The 19,299-nt window shown below is 52.9% G+C and overlaps 1 protein-coding gene across 3 annotated transcripts in view; it reads left to right on the top strand.

Annotated features, from left to right (window-relative positions):
- LOC119957815 (synaptosomal-associated protein 25-like) overlaps positions 1 to 19,299 on the top strand; it is a 347,410-nt gene that overhangs the window by 303,488 nt on the left and 24,623 nt on the right. For 2 of the 3 annotated variants that reach the window (XM_038785944.1, XM_038785943.1), the window contains exons 4-5: positions 4,290 to 4,338; positions 11,653 to 11,770. In XM_038785944.1, coding sequence (XP_038641872.1) covers positions 4,290 to 4,338; positions 11,653 to 11,770 — 167 coding nt within the window. Of the gene's footprint in view, positions 1 to 4,289; positions 4,339 to 11,111; positions 11,230 to 11,652; positions 11,771 to 19,299 lie in introns of all 3 variants that reach the window. The other variant, XM_038785945.1, reaches the window with a different exon arrangement.

Here is a 19,299-nt window from a genome sequence, read left to right as displayed (position 1 = left end):
GTAGTTGGCTGCGGTGCGGTAGTTGGCTGCGGTGCGGTAGCTGGCTGCGGTGGGGTAGTTGGCTGCGGTGAGGTAGTTGGCTGCGGTGAGGTAGTTGGCTGCGGTGAGGTAGTTGGCTGCGGTGCGGTAGTTGGCTGCGGTGAGGTAGTTGGCTGCGGTGAGGTAGTTGGCTGCGGTGCGGTAGTTGGCTGCGGTGAGGTAGTTGGCTGCGGTGCGGTAGTTGGCTGCGGTGCGGTAGTTGGCTGTGGTGCGGTAGTTGGCTGCGGTGCGGTAGTTGGCTGCGGTGCGGTAGTTGGCTGCGGTGAGGTAGTTGGCTGCGGTGAGGTAGTTGGCTGCGGTGCGGTAGTTGGCTGCGGTGAGGTAGTTGGCTGCGGTGCGGTAGTTGGCTGCGGTGCGGTAGCTCGCTGCGGTGCGGTAGTTGGCTGCGGTGTGGATATATACACGGAGTTATATTGGCAACTATATACAGCATTGATCTTACAGCGGGTAGATAACGAACCTATATACATGGAGTGATATTGGCAACTATATATAGTGTGAATCACATTCACCACGAGCCAGATGGGTTTTTACAACAATCGATGACAGTTTCATGATCACTGGTGCAGAGACTAGCTTTATGATTCCCGATTTACCAACTCAACTTAAAGTCTGTCAGCTGGCTGGTGGGATTCGAGCCTCGGACTGGGCCTCTGAATTATTAGCCCAGTGACACTGCCCCTACACCACTGTTTCCATTGTTCCTGATCGGCGCGCTGTGGGTTTGCTTTCGGAGGTGGGTAACTTTCAAGGGCTATCAGTGTCTACCTTTTCGGCTGAGGACGTTGTGGTGAATGTGTAACCACTATAATTCACGCTGTACATCACTGTTGTCCCTGTGGGCCCCATCTGTGAGCCGTTGCGCGGCTCTGCCCACAGGGGGAGATGAGGAGCTTGTACAGGGCTCCGCCCTCGGCCCCGCCCCCTTTTGGGGGTATAAGTGCTGCGGTCATAGAACATAGAACAGTACAGCACAGAACAGGCCCTTCGGCCCTCAATGTTGTGCCGAGCCATGATCACCCTACTCAAACCCACGTATCCACCCTATACCCGTAACCCAACAACCCCCCCTTAACCTTACTTTTATGAAAATGAAAATGAAAATCGCTTATTGTCACGAGTAGGCTTCAATGAAGTTACTGTGAAAAGCCCCTAGTCGCCACATTCCGGCGCCTGTCCGGGGAGGCTGGTACGGGAATCGAACCGTGCTGCTGGCCTGCTTGGTCTGCTTTAAAAGCCAGCGATTTAGCCGAGTGAGCTAAACCAGCCCCTTTTATTAGGACACTACGGGCAATTTATCATGGCCAATCCACCGAACCCGCACATCTTTGGACTGTGGGAGGAAACCGGAGCACCCGGAGGAAACCCACGCACACACGGGGAGGATGTGCAGACTCCGCACAGACAGTGACCCAGCCGGGAATCGAACCTGGGACCCTGGAGCTGTGAAGCATTTATGCTAACCACCATGCTACCCTGCTGCCCCGCTGTCCTGCGAGACCGCCCTCACTATCATACAGTCACAGGCAGGCTCAGTTGTAAGCCGATTAAAGCCACAGTTTACTCCCAACTCGTGTCTCTGGCTGAATAGATGGTCGCAGCAGACGTACTGGAGAACATCAGACAGTGAGACTTGCATCTTTGTAGCTCCGTATGGTGGCGATCAGATCATCGGTTTTAGTGATGTTGATTGAGGGATAAACATTAGCCCAGACCCCCCCCCCCCCCCCCCCCACCTCGTCAGTCAGGAAGATCCCATTAAAACCACTTGAGAGGGCGGAGAGGACTTGGGTTTCACGTGACACCAGGAAGACAGAGCCGCACTCCCTCAGCACCAGCTCGGGACCCTCAGTTGATTTTATCCACAAGGAGCCGGCTGGCATTTTGAACGTCGCTGCTAATCCGTTCTCCTCATCGGCGGCCCTGCCAGATTAGGAGCCTACAATTTGCACAGATGTTCACCGCGTGAGCCTCCCCCCCCCCCCCCCCCCCCCCCCACTCGTTTTCTTGAAGCGCCGAGTATTTTGTTTTTCTCAGTGGGTAGCCCAGTGCCGGTGGGACCCACCGTGTCGTGAGTCGGTGCCGTTCGGAGAGGACTGGAGTGCGACATGGAAGCAGCGAGCTCTCCGTGTAGCCTTCCTTTAGGCGATCTGCTGTGAAACCTCACCGTTCCTTATCCTGACCTGTCAAAGTGGAGCAGCAATCATATTTCATTCCAGGCCCAGGTAACTGGTCCCCCAGTGACCATTAACAGCCCGCTGCTGCGTTCACTCTGTATTCTGGGTTGGACAGTCTTTGGTTTTGTTTTGTTGTTTCCTTGCGTTCTCCTGTACCGACTCTCAAGTGGTTTTGACGGTGCTGTTTGTGCGGTGAGGGGGTGGGGGGGCGGTGCGGGGGGGGGGGGGGGGGGGGGGTGTCGGGTGGGGGGGGGGGTGAAAAGCAGCTGATTTTGTGGCCAAGTGATTGGGAACCATGTGGAGTCGTCCTGGGGCAAGCACAGTGGGCGTTAGATCACCCGGCCTGTGATGTGCAGAGAGAATGGGGAAGACTCGTTGACATTGGTGGGGGGGGGGGGGGGGGGGGGGGGTGCTGGCCTGGTATGAGTGGGAGTGTGCTGCTGGACCTGTAAGCGTCAGAGGGGGGGGGGGCACTCACGACCAGGACATCCCGGGACTCGAATGATGTCCACGCCAGGCCCCAGATCAGTCGTTCGCTAAAGAAACCGGTTTAGGGAATGTCTGACCCATGCACAGGACGAAAGAGCAAATTAGAAGATGCTGCTGGAATATGTGGGATGGGTTGGTCACCCTGTGCCTGTGTTATGTACCGATCGCTAGTCAGTTCGGTCCCTACTCTATCTGGAGAGCTTGCCGGGTTCATGTTCTCTACAATCCCAGGTCTATAATCTGTGAGGTGACTCGGGATCCGGTTAGCCTCAAGGTCGCAGGTCTGGTCTTTGGGAATTTGGGATCCACTCACATTTCTGTGATACAGTCAGCTCCGACTGCTCAGATTATTATAGTTAAACCTTCGAACTTCTATGAGATTAGTCAGGAAGAATCCAAGCCAATGTGTCACGCCAATTTCTTTTTTAAAAAGGGGGCAGCACGGTAGCGTGGTGGTTAGCACAAATGCTTCACAGCTCCAGGGTCCCAGGTTCGGTTCCCGGCTGGGTCACTGTCTGTGCGGAGTCTGCATGTCCTCCCCGTGTGTGCGTGGGTTTCCTCCGGATGCTCCGGTTTCCTCACAGCCCAAAGATGTGCGGGTTAGGTGGATTGGCCGCGCTAAATTGCCCTTAAGTGTCCACAAAGTGGACTGACTGGGTTAGGAGATAGGGTGGCGGTGTGGGCTTAAGTCGGGCGTTCTTTCCAAGGGCTGGTGCAGACGTGATGAGCCGAATGGCCTCCTGTACTATACATTCTATGATTCCATTCCAGCACACACTGGTTATATCCTGGGGAGGCAGGTTCGCACAGCAGTTAGCACTGCTGCCTCCCTGCACCAGGGTCACAGGTTCAATTCCCGGCTGGGTCACTGTTTGTGCGGAGTCTGCACGTTCTCCCCGTGTGTGCGTGGGTTTCCTCCGGGTGCTCCGGTTTCCTCCCACAGTCCAAAGATGTGCAGGTTAAGTTACGAGCGATAGGGCTGGGTGGGGGGAGTGAACCTTGGTAGGGTGTTCTTTCGGAGGGTCGGTGCAGACCCGATGGGCTGAATGGTCTTCTTCTGCACTGTCGGGATTCTATGATACCCTTATTCAGAACCTACCGATCGAGGATGCGAAACGATTGAGTCATTGCTGTCTGTTTAAAAATCTGACGACTATACCTGTTCCATTAGAGGCAGCATGGTAGCATTGTGGAAAGCACAATCGCTTAACAGCTCCAGGGTCCCAGGTTCGATTCCAGCTTGGGTTACTGTCTGTGCGGAGTCTGCACATCCTCCCCATGTCTGCGTGGGTTTCCTCCGGGTGCTCCGGTTTCCTCCCATAGTCCAGAGATGTGCAGATTAGGTGGGCTGACCGCGCTAAATTGGCCCTCAGAGTCCAAAATTGCCCTTAGTGTTGGGTGGGGTTACTGGGTTATGGGGATAGGGTGGCAGTGTTGACCTTGGGTAGGGTGCTCTTTCCAAGAGCTGGTGCAGACTCGATGGGCCGAATGGCCTCCTTCTGCACTGTAAATTCTATGTAAAAAATTCTGAATGATTCCCGTTCTGTTCCTTTGACCTCCTTTTCTTTATCTCACTTCCCACAGAGCAAAGATGCTGGGATCAGGACTCTGGTCATGTTGGATGAACAGGGAGGTGAGTGGATTTCCGATAACACTTCCGGGTTCAGATCGGGAGATAGAAGGGGGAAGTGATTTCACATGATCGGGCACACACATCCTTCTGAACTCAGACTGAGGGAGCAGCCCCTGGGGAGGGGGCAAGCGGTACAGAGGGACGCTAACACAAGGAAACCAGTCTCCTGGCGCTTGGGAGCTGCCTGAAGTTAGAATGCCACTGTGGCACAGTGGGGAAATGTGCCGCCCAACGTTGGGGGCTAAGTGGTACTGATCCTGGATGGTCCCAGTCCTGAAGCGAATGGAACAGTGAGAGGGATGTTCCCAAATGCCTCAAATCTGCTGAATTATTTTGGGATCTAGACGTAGGTCGTTCAGTTTCCAGTTCACGGTGGATGGCGTAGTGCAGGGGTGTCAAACTCAAATACACCGTGGGCCAAAATTGAAAAATCGGGACAAGTCGAGGGCCGGACTGGTTCAATGTTTTTTTTGCAAACCTTATTGAAATGAACTTATTCAACCTGGAACTAATAAAGCTTAGGTTATTGCCTATAAAAACAACATTAAATATTAAATAAATAAAAAAATTAGTTGCATTTATTTCTTATTGCTTTATCTGGAGCTTTTCCAGAGTAATTTCTAATGAAAACATTTTTCCACAGGCCAACACTTTGTGATTCACACTATACCTGAATAAACTCGGCCTCAGCCATATCATACGCCATAGGCGCTTCAATTGCTGGGGCCAGCTTTAATAGTAATTAGATATTATTAGGGCAGCACGGTGGCCTAGTGGTTAGCACAACCGCCTCACGGCGCTGAGGTCCCAGGCTCGATCCCGACTCTGGGTCACTGTCCGTGTGGAGTTTGCACATTCTCCCCGTGTCTGCGTGGGTTTCGCCCCCACAACCCAAAAGATGTGCAGGGTAGGTGGATTGGCCACGCTAAATTGCCCCTTAATTGGAAAAAATAATTGGCTAATCTAAATTTAAAAAAAAGTAATTAGATATTATCTCGCGGGCCAAAGATAATTCCAGCGCGGGCCGGATTTGGCCTGCGGGCCTTGAGTTTGACATATATGGCGTAGTGAGTTATTCCACTCCAGGGTATCACTAGCATCTCCAGTCCGGGCAAAACAACCAGCCACCTTCCCCACACACAACATTAGGGGCTGGTTTAGCACACTGGGCTAAATCGCTGGCTTTTAAAGCAGACCAAGGCCGGCCAGCAGCACGGTTCAATTCCCCCATACCAGCCTCCCTGAACAGGCGCCGGAATGTGGCGACTAGGGACTTTTCACAGTAACTTCATTTAAAGCCTACTTGCGACAATAAGCAATTTTTTTTTTCTAATCCCTGACCCGTTACCGTCGGGAATGACTTGAGTCAAGCCTGATTGTGGTTTTTTTTTGGACACTTTTTTAAGGTTTGGGCATGTCTGACAGGACTGCCCAGCCCTAACTGCGCTGACACGGTGATGGTGACCCTTCTCCTTAGAGCACCGTGCTCTGTATCCGTTCCAGATGTTTGATATGGTGCAAGGGGCTAGCTAGGCCGATTCAGAAGGCAGCTGAGAGTCAGCCAATTTACCCGGAAAGGTGGGCAGCTTCCTTCCCTCAAGGACAGGAGTAAACAAATTGTGACAATCCGACACTTCCCTGCTCATTTTTACCGGCGCCAACTTTTTAATTCAAGGTGCTTTTCAAACTAAGTTCAGAGTCGCAAACCGGCACGTTGAGATTTGGACCCTCATTCTCTGGCCGAGGGATGGAACGGTTACCCTCCCCTCAACACTGGAGAGAAATTCCGGAATCTCAAGAATTTACATTTATCTGATTCACTTACTGAAAGGCTCATAAAAATAAGGGGGATTAGAGTCAGATATCTCTCGGTCGCAAAACGGTCATTGTTGAAAGCTGTGGGGGCGATTCTCCGCACTCACGACGGTGCGGAGAATAGCGGGGGTCGTAAATTTTTACGGCCACGCTGGTCTGACGCCCTCCCGCTATTCTCCCCCCCCCCCCCCACGCCCCCACACCCGCCTCCCGACACGAATCGCTGCTCGCCTTTTTTTTACGGCGAGCAGCGATTCTCAGCTGGCCGATGGGCCGAATTCCAAGGCCTTTACGGCCGTTTTTACGATCGTAAAACACACCTGGTCTGACCGTTCGTAAAAACGGCCGTAAAGTCCCGATCTGGGGAACCATGGCACCGATTGGCACAGCAGTACCACGGCCGTGCCAAGGGTGCCATGGGGCCGCGATCGGTGGGCACCGATCGCGGGCAGCGGGTACTTACCCCTCGCACTCTTTCTCCCTCCGCCGCCCCTCTGTATCCATTCGCGGGGCGGCTGAGGGGCATACCGGCCCGCGCATGCGCGGGTTTCACGCAAATGCGTGATGACGTCATCCGCGCATACGCGGGTTGGAGTCGTCCAATCCGCGCATGCGCGGCTGACATCATCTGACGCGTCAGCCGTCGCTAACTTTGGCTCGCGGGCTTAACGAAATTCGTTAAGCCCGCGATGCCGGAGTTCACGGCCGCGCGATGCTAGCCCCGACCGGGGAGCAGAATCGGTTCCCAGTCGGGGGCACGGAGGCGGCCGTAAAACACGGGCGTTTTCGTCGCAGCCTTTCGTCGCGGCGGCCGTTGGGGAGAATCGCGCCCATTATTTCCCAAGGCTTTTAACATTTCCCTGGGTGGCATTCTCCCATTCGGCGGCGTGAACGGGCCGCTGGGAGTACCAATTCTGGCTCCGGCATGAACTGAGCGCCGCGGGATCCGCTCATGCGCAGCGACGCTGGCGTCAACGAGGACATGCGCAGTGGCCGCCATCCCGCGCATGTGCAGTGGCCGCCCTCAACGTACCGGCCCCGACGCAACATGGCGCGGGAGTTCAGGGGCCGGCGCGTAAGAAAATAGGCCCGGCTCCATCCGGTTGCCTGGATTCTCCAGCCCGGGATTCTCCGGGGCTGGGAGAATCACGCCCAGGGCGTCTCCTCGCCCTGCTGCTGGCTACCAACTCCCGAAAATCAGAGGAACCAGCCTAATTCAGGCATTGACTGAACCCAACGCCAATATAAGCCAAACGAAGGGTCTCACTGGCTGTGCTAGGATTTGTCGCCCATTCCTAATTGCCCTTCAACTGAATGGCTTGTTGGGCCATTTCAGAGAGGGGCAGTTAAGAGGCAACATCAGGCCAGGTAAGGATGTCCGAATGGACGTTATTGAACCAGATCAATGACAGTGAGATAGGTTGTGTATTCCAGATTCACTAATTGAATTTAAATGCTGCCAGCTCCCGTAGTGGGTTCAACCCTTGTCCCCAGAGTATCAGCCTGGGCCTCTGGATTGCTAGCCCAGTGATATTACCGCTATCAGACCACCTCCCCCAATAAATTGGCCATATGCTCATGATTTGGACATGTTTCCTGGAGGTTCTTACGTTGGGTTGGAGTAGCCACCTCTTGGGATACTGGCGTGTCATTGGGTAAGGTTCCAGAATCCCTATCTGTCCCCAAATAAGTCGCTCCCTCAAAATGTTCCAATTGTTTTCCCTTCGCTGCCTGTGCCAACCAAACAATTTAGGACAAGAATTTCTAAGCAATTGACAATGTTCCTCCAATCAGTAAAATATGATTGGTGAATTTTGCGGCTCACAGCAAGTTCAGTTCACAAGATGGTGGAATTGGAGATCAGGAACCTGGATCAGAGTCAGTGAGGGGGCCAATGTGCCTCTGGGCGTCCTTCAACGGATAAGGAGATGAACACCTCGTTCTCCCCGATGAGCAATCTGGAGGATGCATCTCTGGGAAGGAAAGCGAGAGAGAGAAAACTCTCAGAGAATAAGGAATATGTGATTTCCCACACCAGTCCCCAAATGAAATAGTTTTCTATGCCACGCGGGAGAGAGGCATTGGCTGGCTGGAGGTGGAGAAGTGACTACCTTTCGTTATCACCCAGCAGCAGTGGGTCAGGAAGGTTTTCTTTACCAGGTTTGTTGGGTGGGAGTGTTCGCTTTCTGGGGAGGTGGCAGAGGTAGGGGGAGGGCAGAGGGAAGGCCGATGACCATAAAGAAGAAGGGGTGGCCCCAACTCAAACAGGAACTCTGCCGATTGGCCAATCGACCACCGAATTGGTAGGAAGTCCTTATGATCATTGCCAGCCTCCTGAGCAGGTGGGGACAATAGCCATTGAGAAGAGGGAGTGGGCATAACTGACTGGGGTAAAGGGAAGGCAGATGGGAAAGAACCAGTTTCAGGCCCAGCTAAACCAAACTCTATAATCAGCTCCGCCTCCCTGTTGAAAAGCTGACTAGAAAATGGTGCGAGTCATAAAAAAAATATTGACGCAGTTCTGTCCACAGATTTATTGAGTTAGATATAGAACAGTACAGCACAGAACAGGCCCTTCGGCCCTCGATGTTGTGCCGAGCAATGATCACCCTACTTAAACCCACGTAACCCGTATACCCGTAACCCAACAATCCCCCCATTGACCTTACACTACGGGCAATTTAGCATGGCCAATCCACCTAACCCGCACATCTTTGGACTGTGGGAGGAAACCGGAGCACCCGGAGGAAACCCACGCACACACAGGGAGGACGTGCAGACTCCACACAGACAGTGACCCAGCCGGGAATCGAACCTGGGACCCTGGAGCTGTGAAGCATTGATGCTAACCACCATGCTACCGTGAGGCCCCAGTTGTGCCTGATTCAAGCGTAATCTTCCTCAGCGTCTGCCACGCGGCCTAATTATGTCAAGATATTTTCTGTTATCACTTGCAAAAGTTGTAAAATGCGTTGTGATGAAAAAGAGGAAGATTTTATTTTCGGTTGGCCGTTAATCAAATAAGCAGCACTTTCCATGTTACGAGAAGTTCTATTTGATCACTTCAGAGCTGAAAGGAGTTGTCAATCTCGCCATCTATGTTTTCAGAAATAAAAGAAAAAGAAAATTGCGAAATGACAAGTTTGGATTTGACGTTAAGATCCTCGGTTGCCATTGGTTACATTGTCCCATGTGGTTTAATAAACAGAGGCCCAGGCAGTGGTGGGGCCTCGAGAGGGTTTGTTTTCAGTTTATTCTTAGTTTTCCCAGTTTTTTGCTTCTCTGACCCACCCCCGGCCCTCCCCGAAAACGGGAATGTTTCACCCCCGATCTCAGCGTCACTGGTTCACCCTCTCACCGGGGAACCTGAGCGGCGATCCCCAAAACTGATGGACCCCAAAGGTCAGGGACGCAGGTGAAAGATCAAAGGTAGAAAGAGGAGCTGTAAGTCCAGGATATCTGATCCGGGAATATTGGAGATGCCCGGCAGGTGAGTTAGCATACTGGAGGAGCACGCTAGTGTCACAATTCAGATGGGGTGGCACAGTGGCTAGCACTGCTGCCTCACGGCGCCAGGGACCCGGGTTCGATTCCGACCTCGGGTGACTGTCTGTGCGGAGTCTGCACGTTCCCCCCGAGTCTGCGTGGGTTTCCTCCGGGTGCTCCGGTTTCCTCCCACAGTCCAAAGATGTGCAGGTGGATTGGCCGTGATAAATTGCCCTTAGTGCCCAAAACATTATGTGGATTGGCCGTGATAAATTGCCCCTTAGTTCCCAAAAGGTTAGATGGGGTACTGGGTTAGGGGGATGAGGTGGGATGGGGGCATGGGCCTGAGTAGGGTGTTCTTGCAGAGGGTCAGTGCAGATTCGATGGGCCGAATGGCCTCCTTCTGCACTGTAAAATTATCTGACTCTATAACTCATTGTTTGAAACCTCCAGTTAAATTAGTTGTAATCAATCTCACCCAGAATTAACATCCCCCCCCCCCCCCTTGCTTTCCTTCCACCTATTTTAACTTCACGCTATTCTCCCCCGTATTAGAACATTGGCACATTTCCTAACCATGGTACCAGCATAGTGTCACCTCTCCTTTGCTATTTTCAGTGTTCAGTATGTGAGACAATGATCTGGACTGACTAACCCATCCCGACAGAGAAGAACAACTAAATAAATAAATAAATAACCTTTTATTGTCACAAGCAGGTTTACATTAACACTGCAAAATGAAGTTACTGTGAAAAGCCCCTAGTCCCCACGTTCTGGCGCCTGTTCGGGTAGGCTGAGGGAGAATTCAGAATTCTCACCTGGTACGGGAATTGAACCCTGCGCTGCTGGCCTTGTTCTGTGGCACAAACCAGCTGTGCAGCCCGCTGAGCTAAACCAGCCCTCGCTGCGCTCTCTCTTCCGTCTCACCTCTGACAGCGCAGCTGGGACTGGGAACTTGACGTGCGCGTGGGAATGGCCTGCCGACGGTCAAGCCCTGTCTGGCACGGTTACGGTTTAACTTTAAGTCACCCGAGGCAGCTTTCGGGGACAGGAGGAGTGAGACGGGCTGGACCTTTCGCAGCCTGGCTAATCGTGGCTGCAATGGTCATCTGTCTCGGGGGGGGGGCAAAGTCGCAACATTTGTGGAGCCAGCTATTTCCTGGAGCCATTGAAACTCGTCCTTCAACGATGACATGTCTCCAAGTCATTAACAGAGAGACGGGGAGGAATATGGAAAGAAGGGAATGGTAAGGGACCTGGGACCGAGTCACTCTTATCCTAATAATGACGTGCCACTGTTTTTAAAATTACATCTGTCCACAATCTTCCAGATCTAAAGGTGACTGAGCAGTTCGGCCTTGTGTTTAGAATATCCATGCCAGCAGCAAGCTGCCCTAGTCATTCTCAATGCTGTTTGCCCAGGCTTGTTTTGCTCTCTTCAAACTCAACTCCTTTGCTTTCGTTCTGACTAGAACAACTTGATCGTGTTGAGGAGGGCATGGATCAGATCAACCAGGACATGAAGGAGGCAGAGAAAAATTTGTCAGACATGGCCAAGTGCTGTGGCCTTTGTGTTTGCCCCTGTGCCAAGTAGGTATTGGCATTTGCCTGGTAGGTAGGCACCGTTAAGGGCCTTACCCTGATCCCGTTGAGTCAGGGTACTGTGACCTGTGTCCAAGTGGTGGCTGTTTTCCCTGTCTTGTCTACTTCTCTCTTTTTCTTCACTCGACAAGTGTGCAGTTTGTCAGAGGGATCAGGGAATCCTGCATTGAACAGGGGGGGGTCAGTGTCACGTCCGGCATGGGTGCCAATTGGGGACATCAACGCCCAAACCCTTGAAGCTCCTCTCTGAGCCCCTGCACCCCATTTTGCAAATACCTTGGTTCAATCCCCATCATTTGGCGGGGGGGGGGGGGGGGGGGGGGGGGACTGGATTCGCTGATCCCCTGCTCGTTCTGTCCTTGGTACGTGTATGTGTGCGTGTGTGTGAAACTAACTGTCTCCCTCATTCAGAGCAACTGGAGAGGATTGACGAGGGAATGGATCAGATCAATAAGGACATGAAAGAAGCAGAAAAAAATCTGTCGGATCTGGGCAAATGCTGTGGTCTGTGTTCCTGCCCGTGCAATAAGTAGGTGCCAACCTTCGGTCCAAGAGGCCACCTGCCTGCTTGCATGCCTGCCTGATACTCGCTTGCTCAGAAATAACACGGTTCCACACAACCGCTGGCGGCCCTCATGACCCGCCTGGGTAGACGCGAGATCCATTACTTCAAAACTGTTGGCTTTTTCATTCCCCGAGATACACTAACTCCATCAAGGTCAACTTAATCCACAAGAATTGACCATCATTTTCAATTTTTATGCCTATCCGGAAAGATTCTCGAGTGGCCAGCCGTGAGTGGCATCTCCAAAGAGACCAATGTTCAGGACGCGGGACGGGCAGTGAAATACCCTGTATCCTCCGAGAGACATCACCAGCACATTGGTGAGATCGGATCAGGCGCGGATTTATTGTCACGTGTACCGAGGTACATCCCTCCCTCCTGACCATTCCAGCATTGCGGGCCGGATACTTTCCTGCGGGGATTCTCCCTATCGCCGGAAGCCCGTGGGGGACTGCCCCACAATGGCCGACTGGCGAGATGGAGAATCTCGGGGGGGGGGGGGGCAGGAATCTGGAGCGGCGGAATGGAGAATCCCAACCTGTGGGTTTCTCTCCCCTCCCCTAAACATCAGATGGCATCATTTATTTATTTTGTTAAATTTGAAATGAAAGGGCAGCACGGTGGCACAGTGGGTTAGCACAACCGCCTCACGGCGCCGAGGTCCCAGGTTCGATCCCGGCTCTGGGTCACTGTCCGTGTGGAGTTTGCACATTCTCCCAGTGTTTGTCTGGGTTTCGCCCCCACAACCCAAAGATGTGCAGAGTAGGTGGATTGGCCACGCTAAATTGCCCCTTAATAGAAAAAAATAATTGGGTAATCTAAATTTAAAAAAAAAAAATTTGAAATGAAAAATGCCCACTGAGGGCCTCGATGATAATGACGGCCAGTTACTCTGAATTCGGCTAACGTGACAACGTTATGTTGTTGGGTGTAAACCAGCCAATTTCCCACCCCAAGGCGCTGTGATTTAGACGTGTAGTAACAGCGTAGAACTCAGGACCCAGTAACTGTGGCGTGAGGTTTCAGGTCTCAGACCTGGCTTTGAACCCAGCTCAGACACACAAGCTCGTGGCCCCCCCCCCCTGTCTCTGGCAGTCTGTTTCTAATTCCTCCTTGGGATACGAGTGTCGCTGACGAGGCCGTCATCTGTTGACGATCCCTAGTAGCTCTTGAGAAGGCGGTGGTCACCGCCAAGTGTCTCTCTCCCCCATTCCAGTGGGGAGTCAAGAGCCAACCACGTCGCCGTGGGGTCTGGCGTCACATGTAGGCCAGACCGGGTAAGGACGGCAGATTTCCTTCTCTAAAGGGGGACATTAGAGAACCAGATGGGTGTTTACAACAATCGGTGATAGTTCCACTGTGGCCTTTCCTGAGATGCCTTCCACATCAATGAATAGAAATTCAATTCCGCCTGCCTCCGCGGTGGGATTTGAACCCTTGTCCCAAAGCGTGAGCCTGGGCCTCTGGATTACTAGCCCAATAACATGACATCCAGTTAACAAGGATTGTGTGGCTAGGCCTTTGACCAGGGTCCAGGGCAGCACGGTAGCATTGTGGATAGCACAATCGCTTCACAGCTCCAGGGTCCCAGGTCCGATTCCGGCTTGGGTCACTGTCTGTGCGGAGTCTGCACATCCTCCCCGTGTGTACGTGGGTTTCCTCCGGGTGCTCCGGTTTCCTCCCACAGTCCAAAGATGTGCAGGTTAGGTGGGTTGGCCGTGATAAATTGCCCCTAGTGTCCAAAATTGCCCATAGTGTTGGGTGGGGTTACTGGGTTATGGGGATAGGGTAGAGGTGTTGACCTTGGGTAGAGTGCTCTTTCCAAGAGCCGGTGCAGACTCGATGGGCCGAATGGCCTCCTTCTGCACTGTAAATTCTATGTATGTAAAGATTTAACAAGAATTCAGCTATCAAATTGTAAGAGCCCACGGATTGAATAGAAAGGAAATGTGTCAGCATTGTATAGCAGGGGACAGGTTCACAGAGATGGGCGTCAAGCCCAAAGGTTTTCACCGCATTGAAAACGGCCCACATTTGGGGAATAGACGTTTCACCTCATTCTAATTATTTTCGAGGTGAAACAGGGTTGAGGTGTGTAGAGTTAAACTTCCCTTCAGTACAAATGAAATGTAACCTGTCGGCGTGCCTTAAAGAGTTTCTCGTCACTATACCAAAGGTAAGTCTTTAATATAACTTTTTGTTTTGGGGTCTTTCTTGTCAAGGTGGCTGAATGTTGTCAGTTGGTCAGATTCCAAGTTTGTCGGCATTTCTCGAGTGGGGGGTGGGGGCAGAGTCTCTGAGTTCTAAATAAATTCCTTCATGGGTTGTGGGCGCCCCCTGGCTGGGCCGGCACTTTTGCCCCTCCCTAATTTCCCTCGAACTTCACGGTTTGCTAGACCGGTTCAGAGGCCTGGGGTCACGCGTAGGCCAGACCGGGTAAGGAGGGCGGATTTCCTTCACTAAAGGGGGACATTAGTGAACCAGGGCAGCACGGTAGCACAGTGGTTAGCACAATTGCTTCACAGCTCCAGGGGTCCCAGGTTCGATTCCCGGCTTGGGTCACTGTCGGTGGTTAGGCACGGTGGTTAGCACTGCTGCCTCACAGCGCCAGGGACCTGGGTTCAATTCTGGACTCGGGTGACTGCATGGAGTTTGCATGTTCTCCCCGTGTCTCCATGGGTTTCCTCCGGGTGCCCGTTAGTGTCCAAAGATAGGTGGATAGGTGGATTGGCCATGCTAAATTGCCAAAGATGTGCAGGTTAGGTGGATTGGCCATGCTAAGTTGCCAAAGATGTGCAGGTTAGGTGGATTGGCCGTGCTAAATTGCCAAAGATGTGCAGGTTAGGTGGATTGGCCATCATAAGTTGCCAAAGATGTGCAGGTTAGGTGGATTGGCCACGCTAAATTGCCAAAGATGTGCAGGTTAGGTGGATTGGCCATGCTAAATTGCCAAAGATGTGCAGGTTAGGTGGATTGGCCACGCTAAATTGCCAAAGATGTGCAGGTTAGGTGGATTGGCCATCATAAGTTGCCAAAGATGTTCAGGTTAGGTGGATTGGCCGTGCTAAAATTACCCCTCAGTGTCCAAAGATGTGCAGGTTAGGTGGGGTTTTGGGGATAGGACGGGGGAGTGGGCCGAGGTAGGGTGCTCTTTCAGTGGGTCGGTGCACACCTGATGGGCCGAATGGACTCCTCCTGCACTGTAGGGATTCTATGGTTCTATTCTATGGTTCATTAAAGGTCAGCGGCTCTCCAAACTTTGCCGTCCCACCCCCTGGCGTTGCCCGCTGGCGTTGAGACTAGAAAACCCCTGCCCCGGTGCACTTGAACAGGACTATTGGATCTTCCTGTGCTGTGTTAACGCACAGGATGTGCAGTGAAGACCAATTGGGTGAAAGAAACATGAGCGTAGCACCAATTCTGATGTTGAGATGGCTTTCCACAACTCTCAGCAGTTACATCCCTGGGAAAGGCCGTAAAATCTTGTAAAACGGGCAGCACGGTAGCATGGTGGTTAGCATAAATGCTTCACAGCTCCAGGGTCCCAGGTTCGATTCCCGGCTGGGTCACTGTCTGTGCGGAGTCTGCACGTCCTCCCCGTGTGTGCGTGGGTTTCCTCCGGGTGCTCCGGTTTCCTCCCACAGTCCAAAGATGTGCGGGTTAGGTGGATTGGCCATACTAAATTGCCCGTAGTGTCCTAAAAAAAAGTAAAGGTTAAGGGGGGGGGGGGGGGGGGGGGGGGGGGAGGAGGTTGTTGGGTTGCGGGTATAGGGTGGGTTTGAGTAGGGTGATCATGGCTCGGCACAACATCGAGGGCCGAAGGGCCTGTTCTGTGCTGTACTGTTCTATGTTCTATCTATCAGGACAGTTATTTCTTTTCACAATTGCCGCAGATGAAAGATGATCCAAAAAAAAATCAAACCGCCTGCCGTGAGTATGAGGATAGCAGTTCTATGAGTTATTTGCTTTAACCTCCAAAAGTTGAGCCGTGTATCTGCTCTTTAGAGGATAGTTTCCCAGATTGGTCGATCTCACTGGCTCCTGCTGGAGCTCTGCCTCCGAGATATTCGGTGGAAATTGCCGTTCCCAAGGCCTGTTAATGACAAACATTCAGAAACCGAAGCATGAAATTCTTCCGTGTCTGACTCAATTACAGTCTGAATCTTTCTTTCTTTCCTTTCGCTCAAAATATGATTGTCTCTCCTTCTGCGTCATTCAGTGCTTGTTTGTGCGAGCAGAGTGTCGCTGGGGCTTCTTAGATGACATCCTTGCATCGAAGCATCAATTTGTAAAAAAAATACTGCAGTACCTTCCACGTGCTCTCCACCCCAAAACTTTGATACATGCTTCTGTTAAGAAGCTAAGTACCGGCCAGGGTTGTGTCGCGTCAAAGTCAAACTCTGGCCACCAGGAAGGCCCCTTGTCCCATTAGATTTCTAAATGGCCCTAGAAATGAGTCGTGTTGTCAAAGTGGCTGAATGTGGACGTTTACCCAAACATTTACATCAATCTTCTAGTGTAGCATAAAGAAAAACTCAATCAGAATCAGGCCTCCTTTGTTAATTGCCGTGCGATCTGCAGGGTGGGGGGGGGGGGTGAGTTAACCTGACCGCAATATGGCAATTCACACGGTGGGTTATTTTCAATTGGTGGGGGTCAGTGAGAGGTGAATCGCTTGTAAATTTTAGGATGTTGCTCCGAAGAACCTGGGCTGAAATCTCCCGTTTTCCCTCTCGTTTTGAAAGTGGTTACAGCGTTGCCATCTGGAATGTGGCGAACAGACAGTAAACGCAAAGCATCAGGGCCGGGATTCTCCCCTACCCGGCGGGGCGGGGGGGGGGGGTTGGAGTGGCGTCAACCACTCCGGCGTCGGGCCTCCCCAAAGGTGCGGACGTCTCTGCACCTTTAGGGGCCAGGCCCTCACATTGAGGGGCTAGGCCCACGCTGGAGTGGTTGCCGCTCCGCCGACCGGTGCAGACGGCCTTTGGCGCCATGCCAGCCGGGGCCGAAAGGCCTTCGCCGGCCGGCGGAAGCCCGCGCATGCGCCGATGCGTCAGCGGCTGCTGACGTCAAACCAGCGCATGCGCAGGGGAGGGCCATGGCGGGGCGGAAGAAAAAGAGTGCCCCCACGGCACAGGCCCGCCCGCCGATCGGTGGGCCCCGATCGCGGGCCAGGCCACCGTGGGGGCACCCCCGGGGTCAGATCGCCCCCCCCCCCCCCTCGCCCAGGACCCCCGAACCCGCCCGCGCCGCCAATCCCGCCGGCACCAGAGGTGTTTTGATTCCCGCCGGCGGGAATGGCCTGTCAGCGGTGGGACTTCGGCCCATCGCGGGCCGGAGAATCACCGCGGGGGGCCCGCTGACGGGCGGGGGGGGCCCGGCGCAGCGCGATTCCCGCCCCCGCCGATTCCCGGGGTGGCGGAGAATTCCGGCCACGGCGGGGGCGGGATTGACGTCGGCACCGGGCGATTCCCGCCCATGATCTTAGACAGGGAATTAGCTGGGAGAGTGGGGATAGGGGAGCGGGGCGAGAGACATGGGGGAGATGTGCGGAAAGGAGAGGGGTGGGGAGGGAAGGACGTGGGGAAGGTAGACAGGCGAGAGGTGGCTTAGATGGACGGGGAGGTAGAGGAGGAGTGGGGAGAGACCCAAGGGAATATCGGGGAAGGGAGGGGGCATGGAGGGACACAAGGAAGGGGTAAATAGATAAGAAGATAGGAGGTGGAGGGGGAGACGGATATGGTAAATGGACAGAGAGAAGGGAGGATAAAACAGGGAGAGAGCTGGGGGAGCTAGATTGATGAAGGGGCTAGATAGAGGACATCGATGGGGAGAGAGATGGGGAGATAGATTAATGGGAGAGATGGATGAGGGAGATAGGTTAGGGCATGAGGTGGGTGAGTAAACAGGGGGTGAGGTTTAGTCGGAGATACCCAAGGAGACAGATGGAATTCGTAGGGTTGGCTTGCTGGAGGATTCATTGTGTGATAGACCCCACCCCCCCCACCCCCGCCCTTGTCTCCCACCATTGGCCCGTCCTCCACATGTTGTGCCTTCCCACAGCCAATTAGAAAACGAATGGATTCTCCATTACCCAATTGGATTCATTTTGACTGTCAGCCATGCAGCCCTGCCGCCAACCCCAATAACTTTATGGCTAATCATTGAAAAAAGTTCAAAGAAAATTTGAAAAAGTCACAAATCGGCATGAGATTTCCCCTGGGTTGCTCCCAGCGGCATCCTGGAGATGAATCTTCAATTCCTGGAGGCTACAGGGCAATCCTGGAGTGCTGGACACCCCGATATATTTATGAAGGGTGAACGGAGCTGAAACATTGACTGTTCACACGTGGATGTCCGCTAACTAGCCCGAGCAATGAACCCGGTGTGTTATTTCTGTATGTATTTGTCGACCTTCTCTTCCGCTTGCCGCAGCTGAGGGTTTGGTGAAGAGCAGGTGATTTCTCCGCATGGTACCAATGCTTTGGCTGGCATGATGACTGAATAGGCCATTCGCCTGCTATCTAACTAATGATAGATGAACGTTTCCCATTGAGTTGCAGGAAGTGCGGAGAATTGGGAAGGGGGGGGAGGGAGGGGAGCCCAATGAATATCTTGGAAGTAGTTTCCCAGCTTCCATGCCTTGGCATTCCCTCACGCACTCAATCGACAAGAATGAACACCGTGAAGAACTGGCTTGCTTACATTTCGATGCGCGTTAGGAGCTCCTCCGACAGTCACACGGGCAGGATTGATGGGGATGAGTCACGGTCATAGGAACACTCCATAAAAAGTTAAGCGAACAGCAACGTCCCTCAGTTTTATTAACTGCTTGTGCTGCTTTGTCAAAGATGTGTCCAAAGATGTGCGGGTTAGGTGGATTGGCCATGATAAATTCCCCTTAGTGTCCAAAAGTGTTGGGTGGGGTTGCTGGGTTATGGGGATAGGGTGGAGGTAGGGTAGGGTGCTCTTTCCGGGAGCCGGTGCAGACTCGATGGGCCGAATGGCCTCCTTCTGCACTGTAAATTCTATGTCATTGAGTGAGGCTTGCCACATGGAGACAGAGAAAATAGAAACAGGAGGAGGCCATTCGGCCCTTCGAGCCTGCTCCGCCATTCATTCATCCTGACCCCACCTTTCCCCCATAATCCCTTTAGCCCCAAGAGCCATATCGAATTATTTCTTGAAATGACACACGGTTTTGACTTCAACCACTTTCTGAGTAGCGAATTCCACAGATTCACCACTCTCTGGGTGAAGAAATTTCTCCTCACCTCAGTCCTCACCTCCTATCCTCAAACTATGACCCCTAGTTCTGGACTCCCCCCCCCCCACCAACCATCGGGAACATTCTTTCTGAATCTACCCTGTCTCATCCTGTTAGAATGTTGTAAGTTTCTATGAGATTCCCCCCTCACTCTTCTAAACTCCAATGAGTATAATCCCAACCAACTCTCCCGCCACCCCAGGAATCAGTTTGGTAAACCTTTGCG

Source organism: Scyliorhinus canicula, chromosome 27 (assembly GCF_902713615.1).
Source record: "Scyliorhinus canicula chromosome 27, sScyCan1.1, whole genome shotgun sequence".
NCBI lineage: Eukaryota > Metazoa > Chordata > Chondrichthyes > Carcharhiniformes > Scyliorhinidae > Scyliorhinus > Scyliorhinus canicula.
This window is presented reverse-complemented; position numbering and strand designations above follow the sequence as displayed.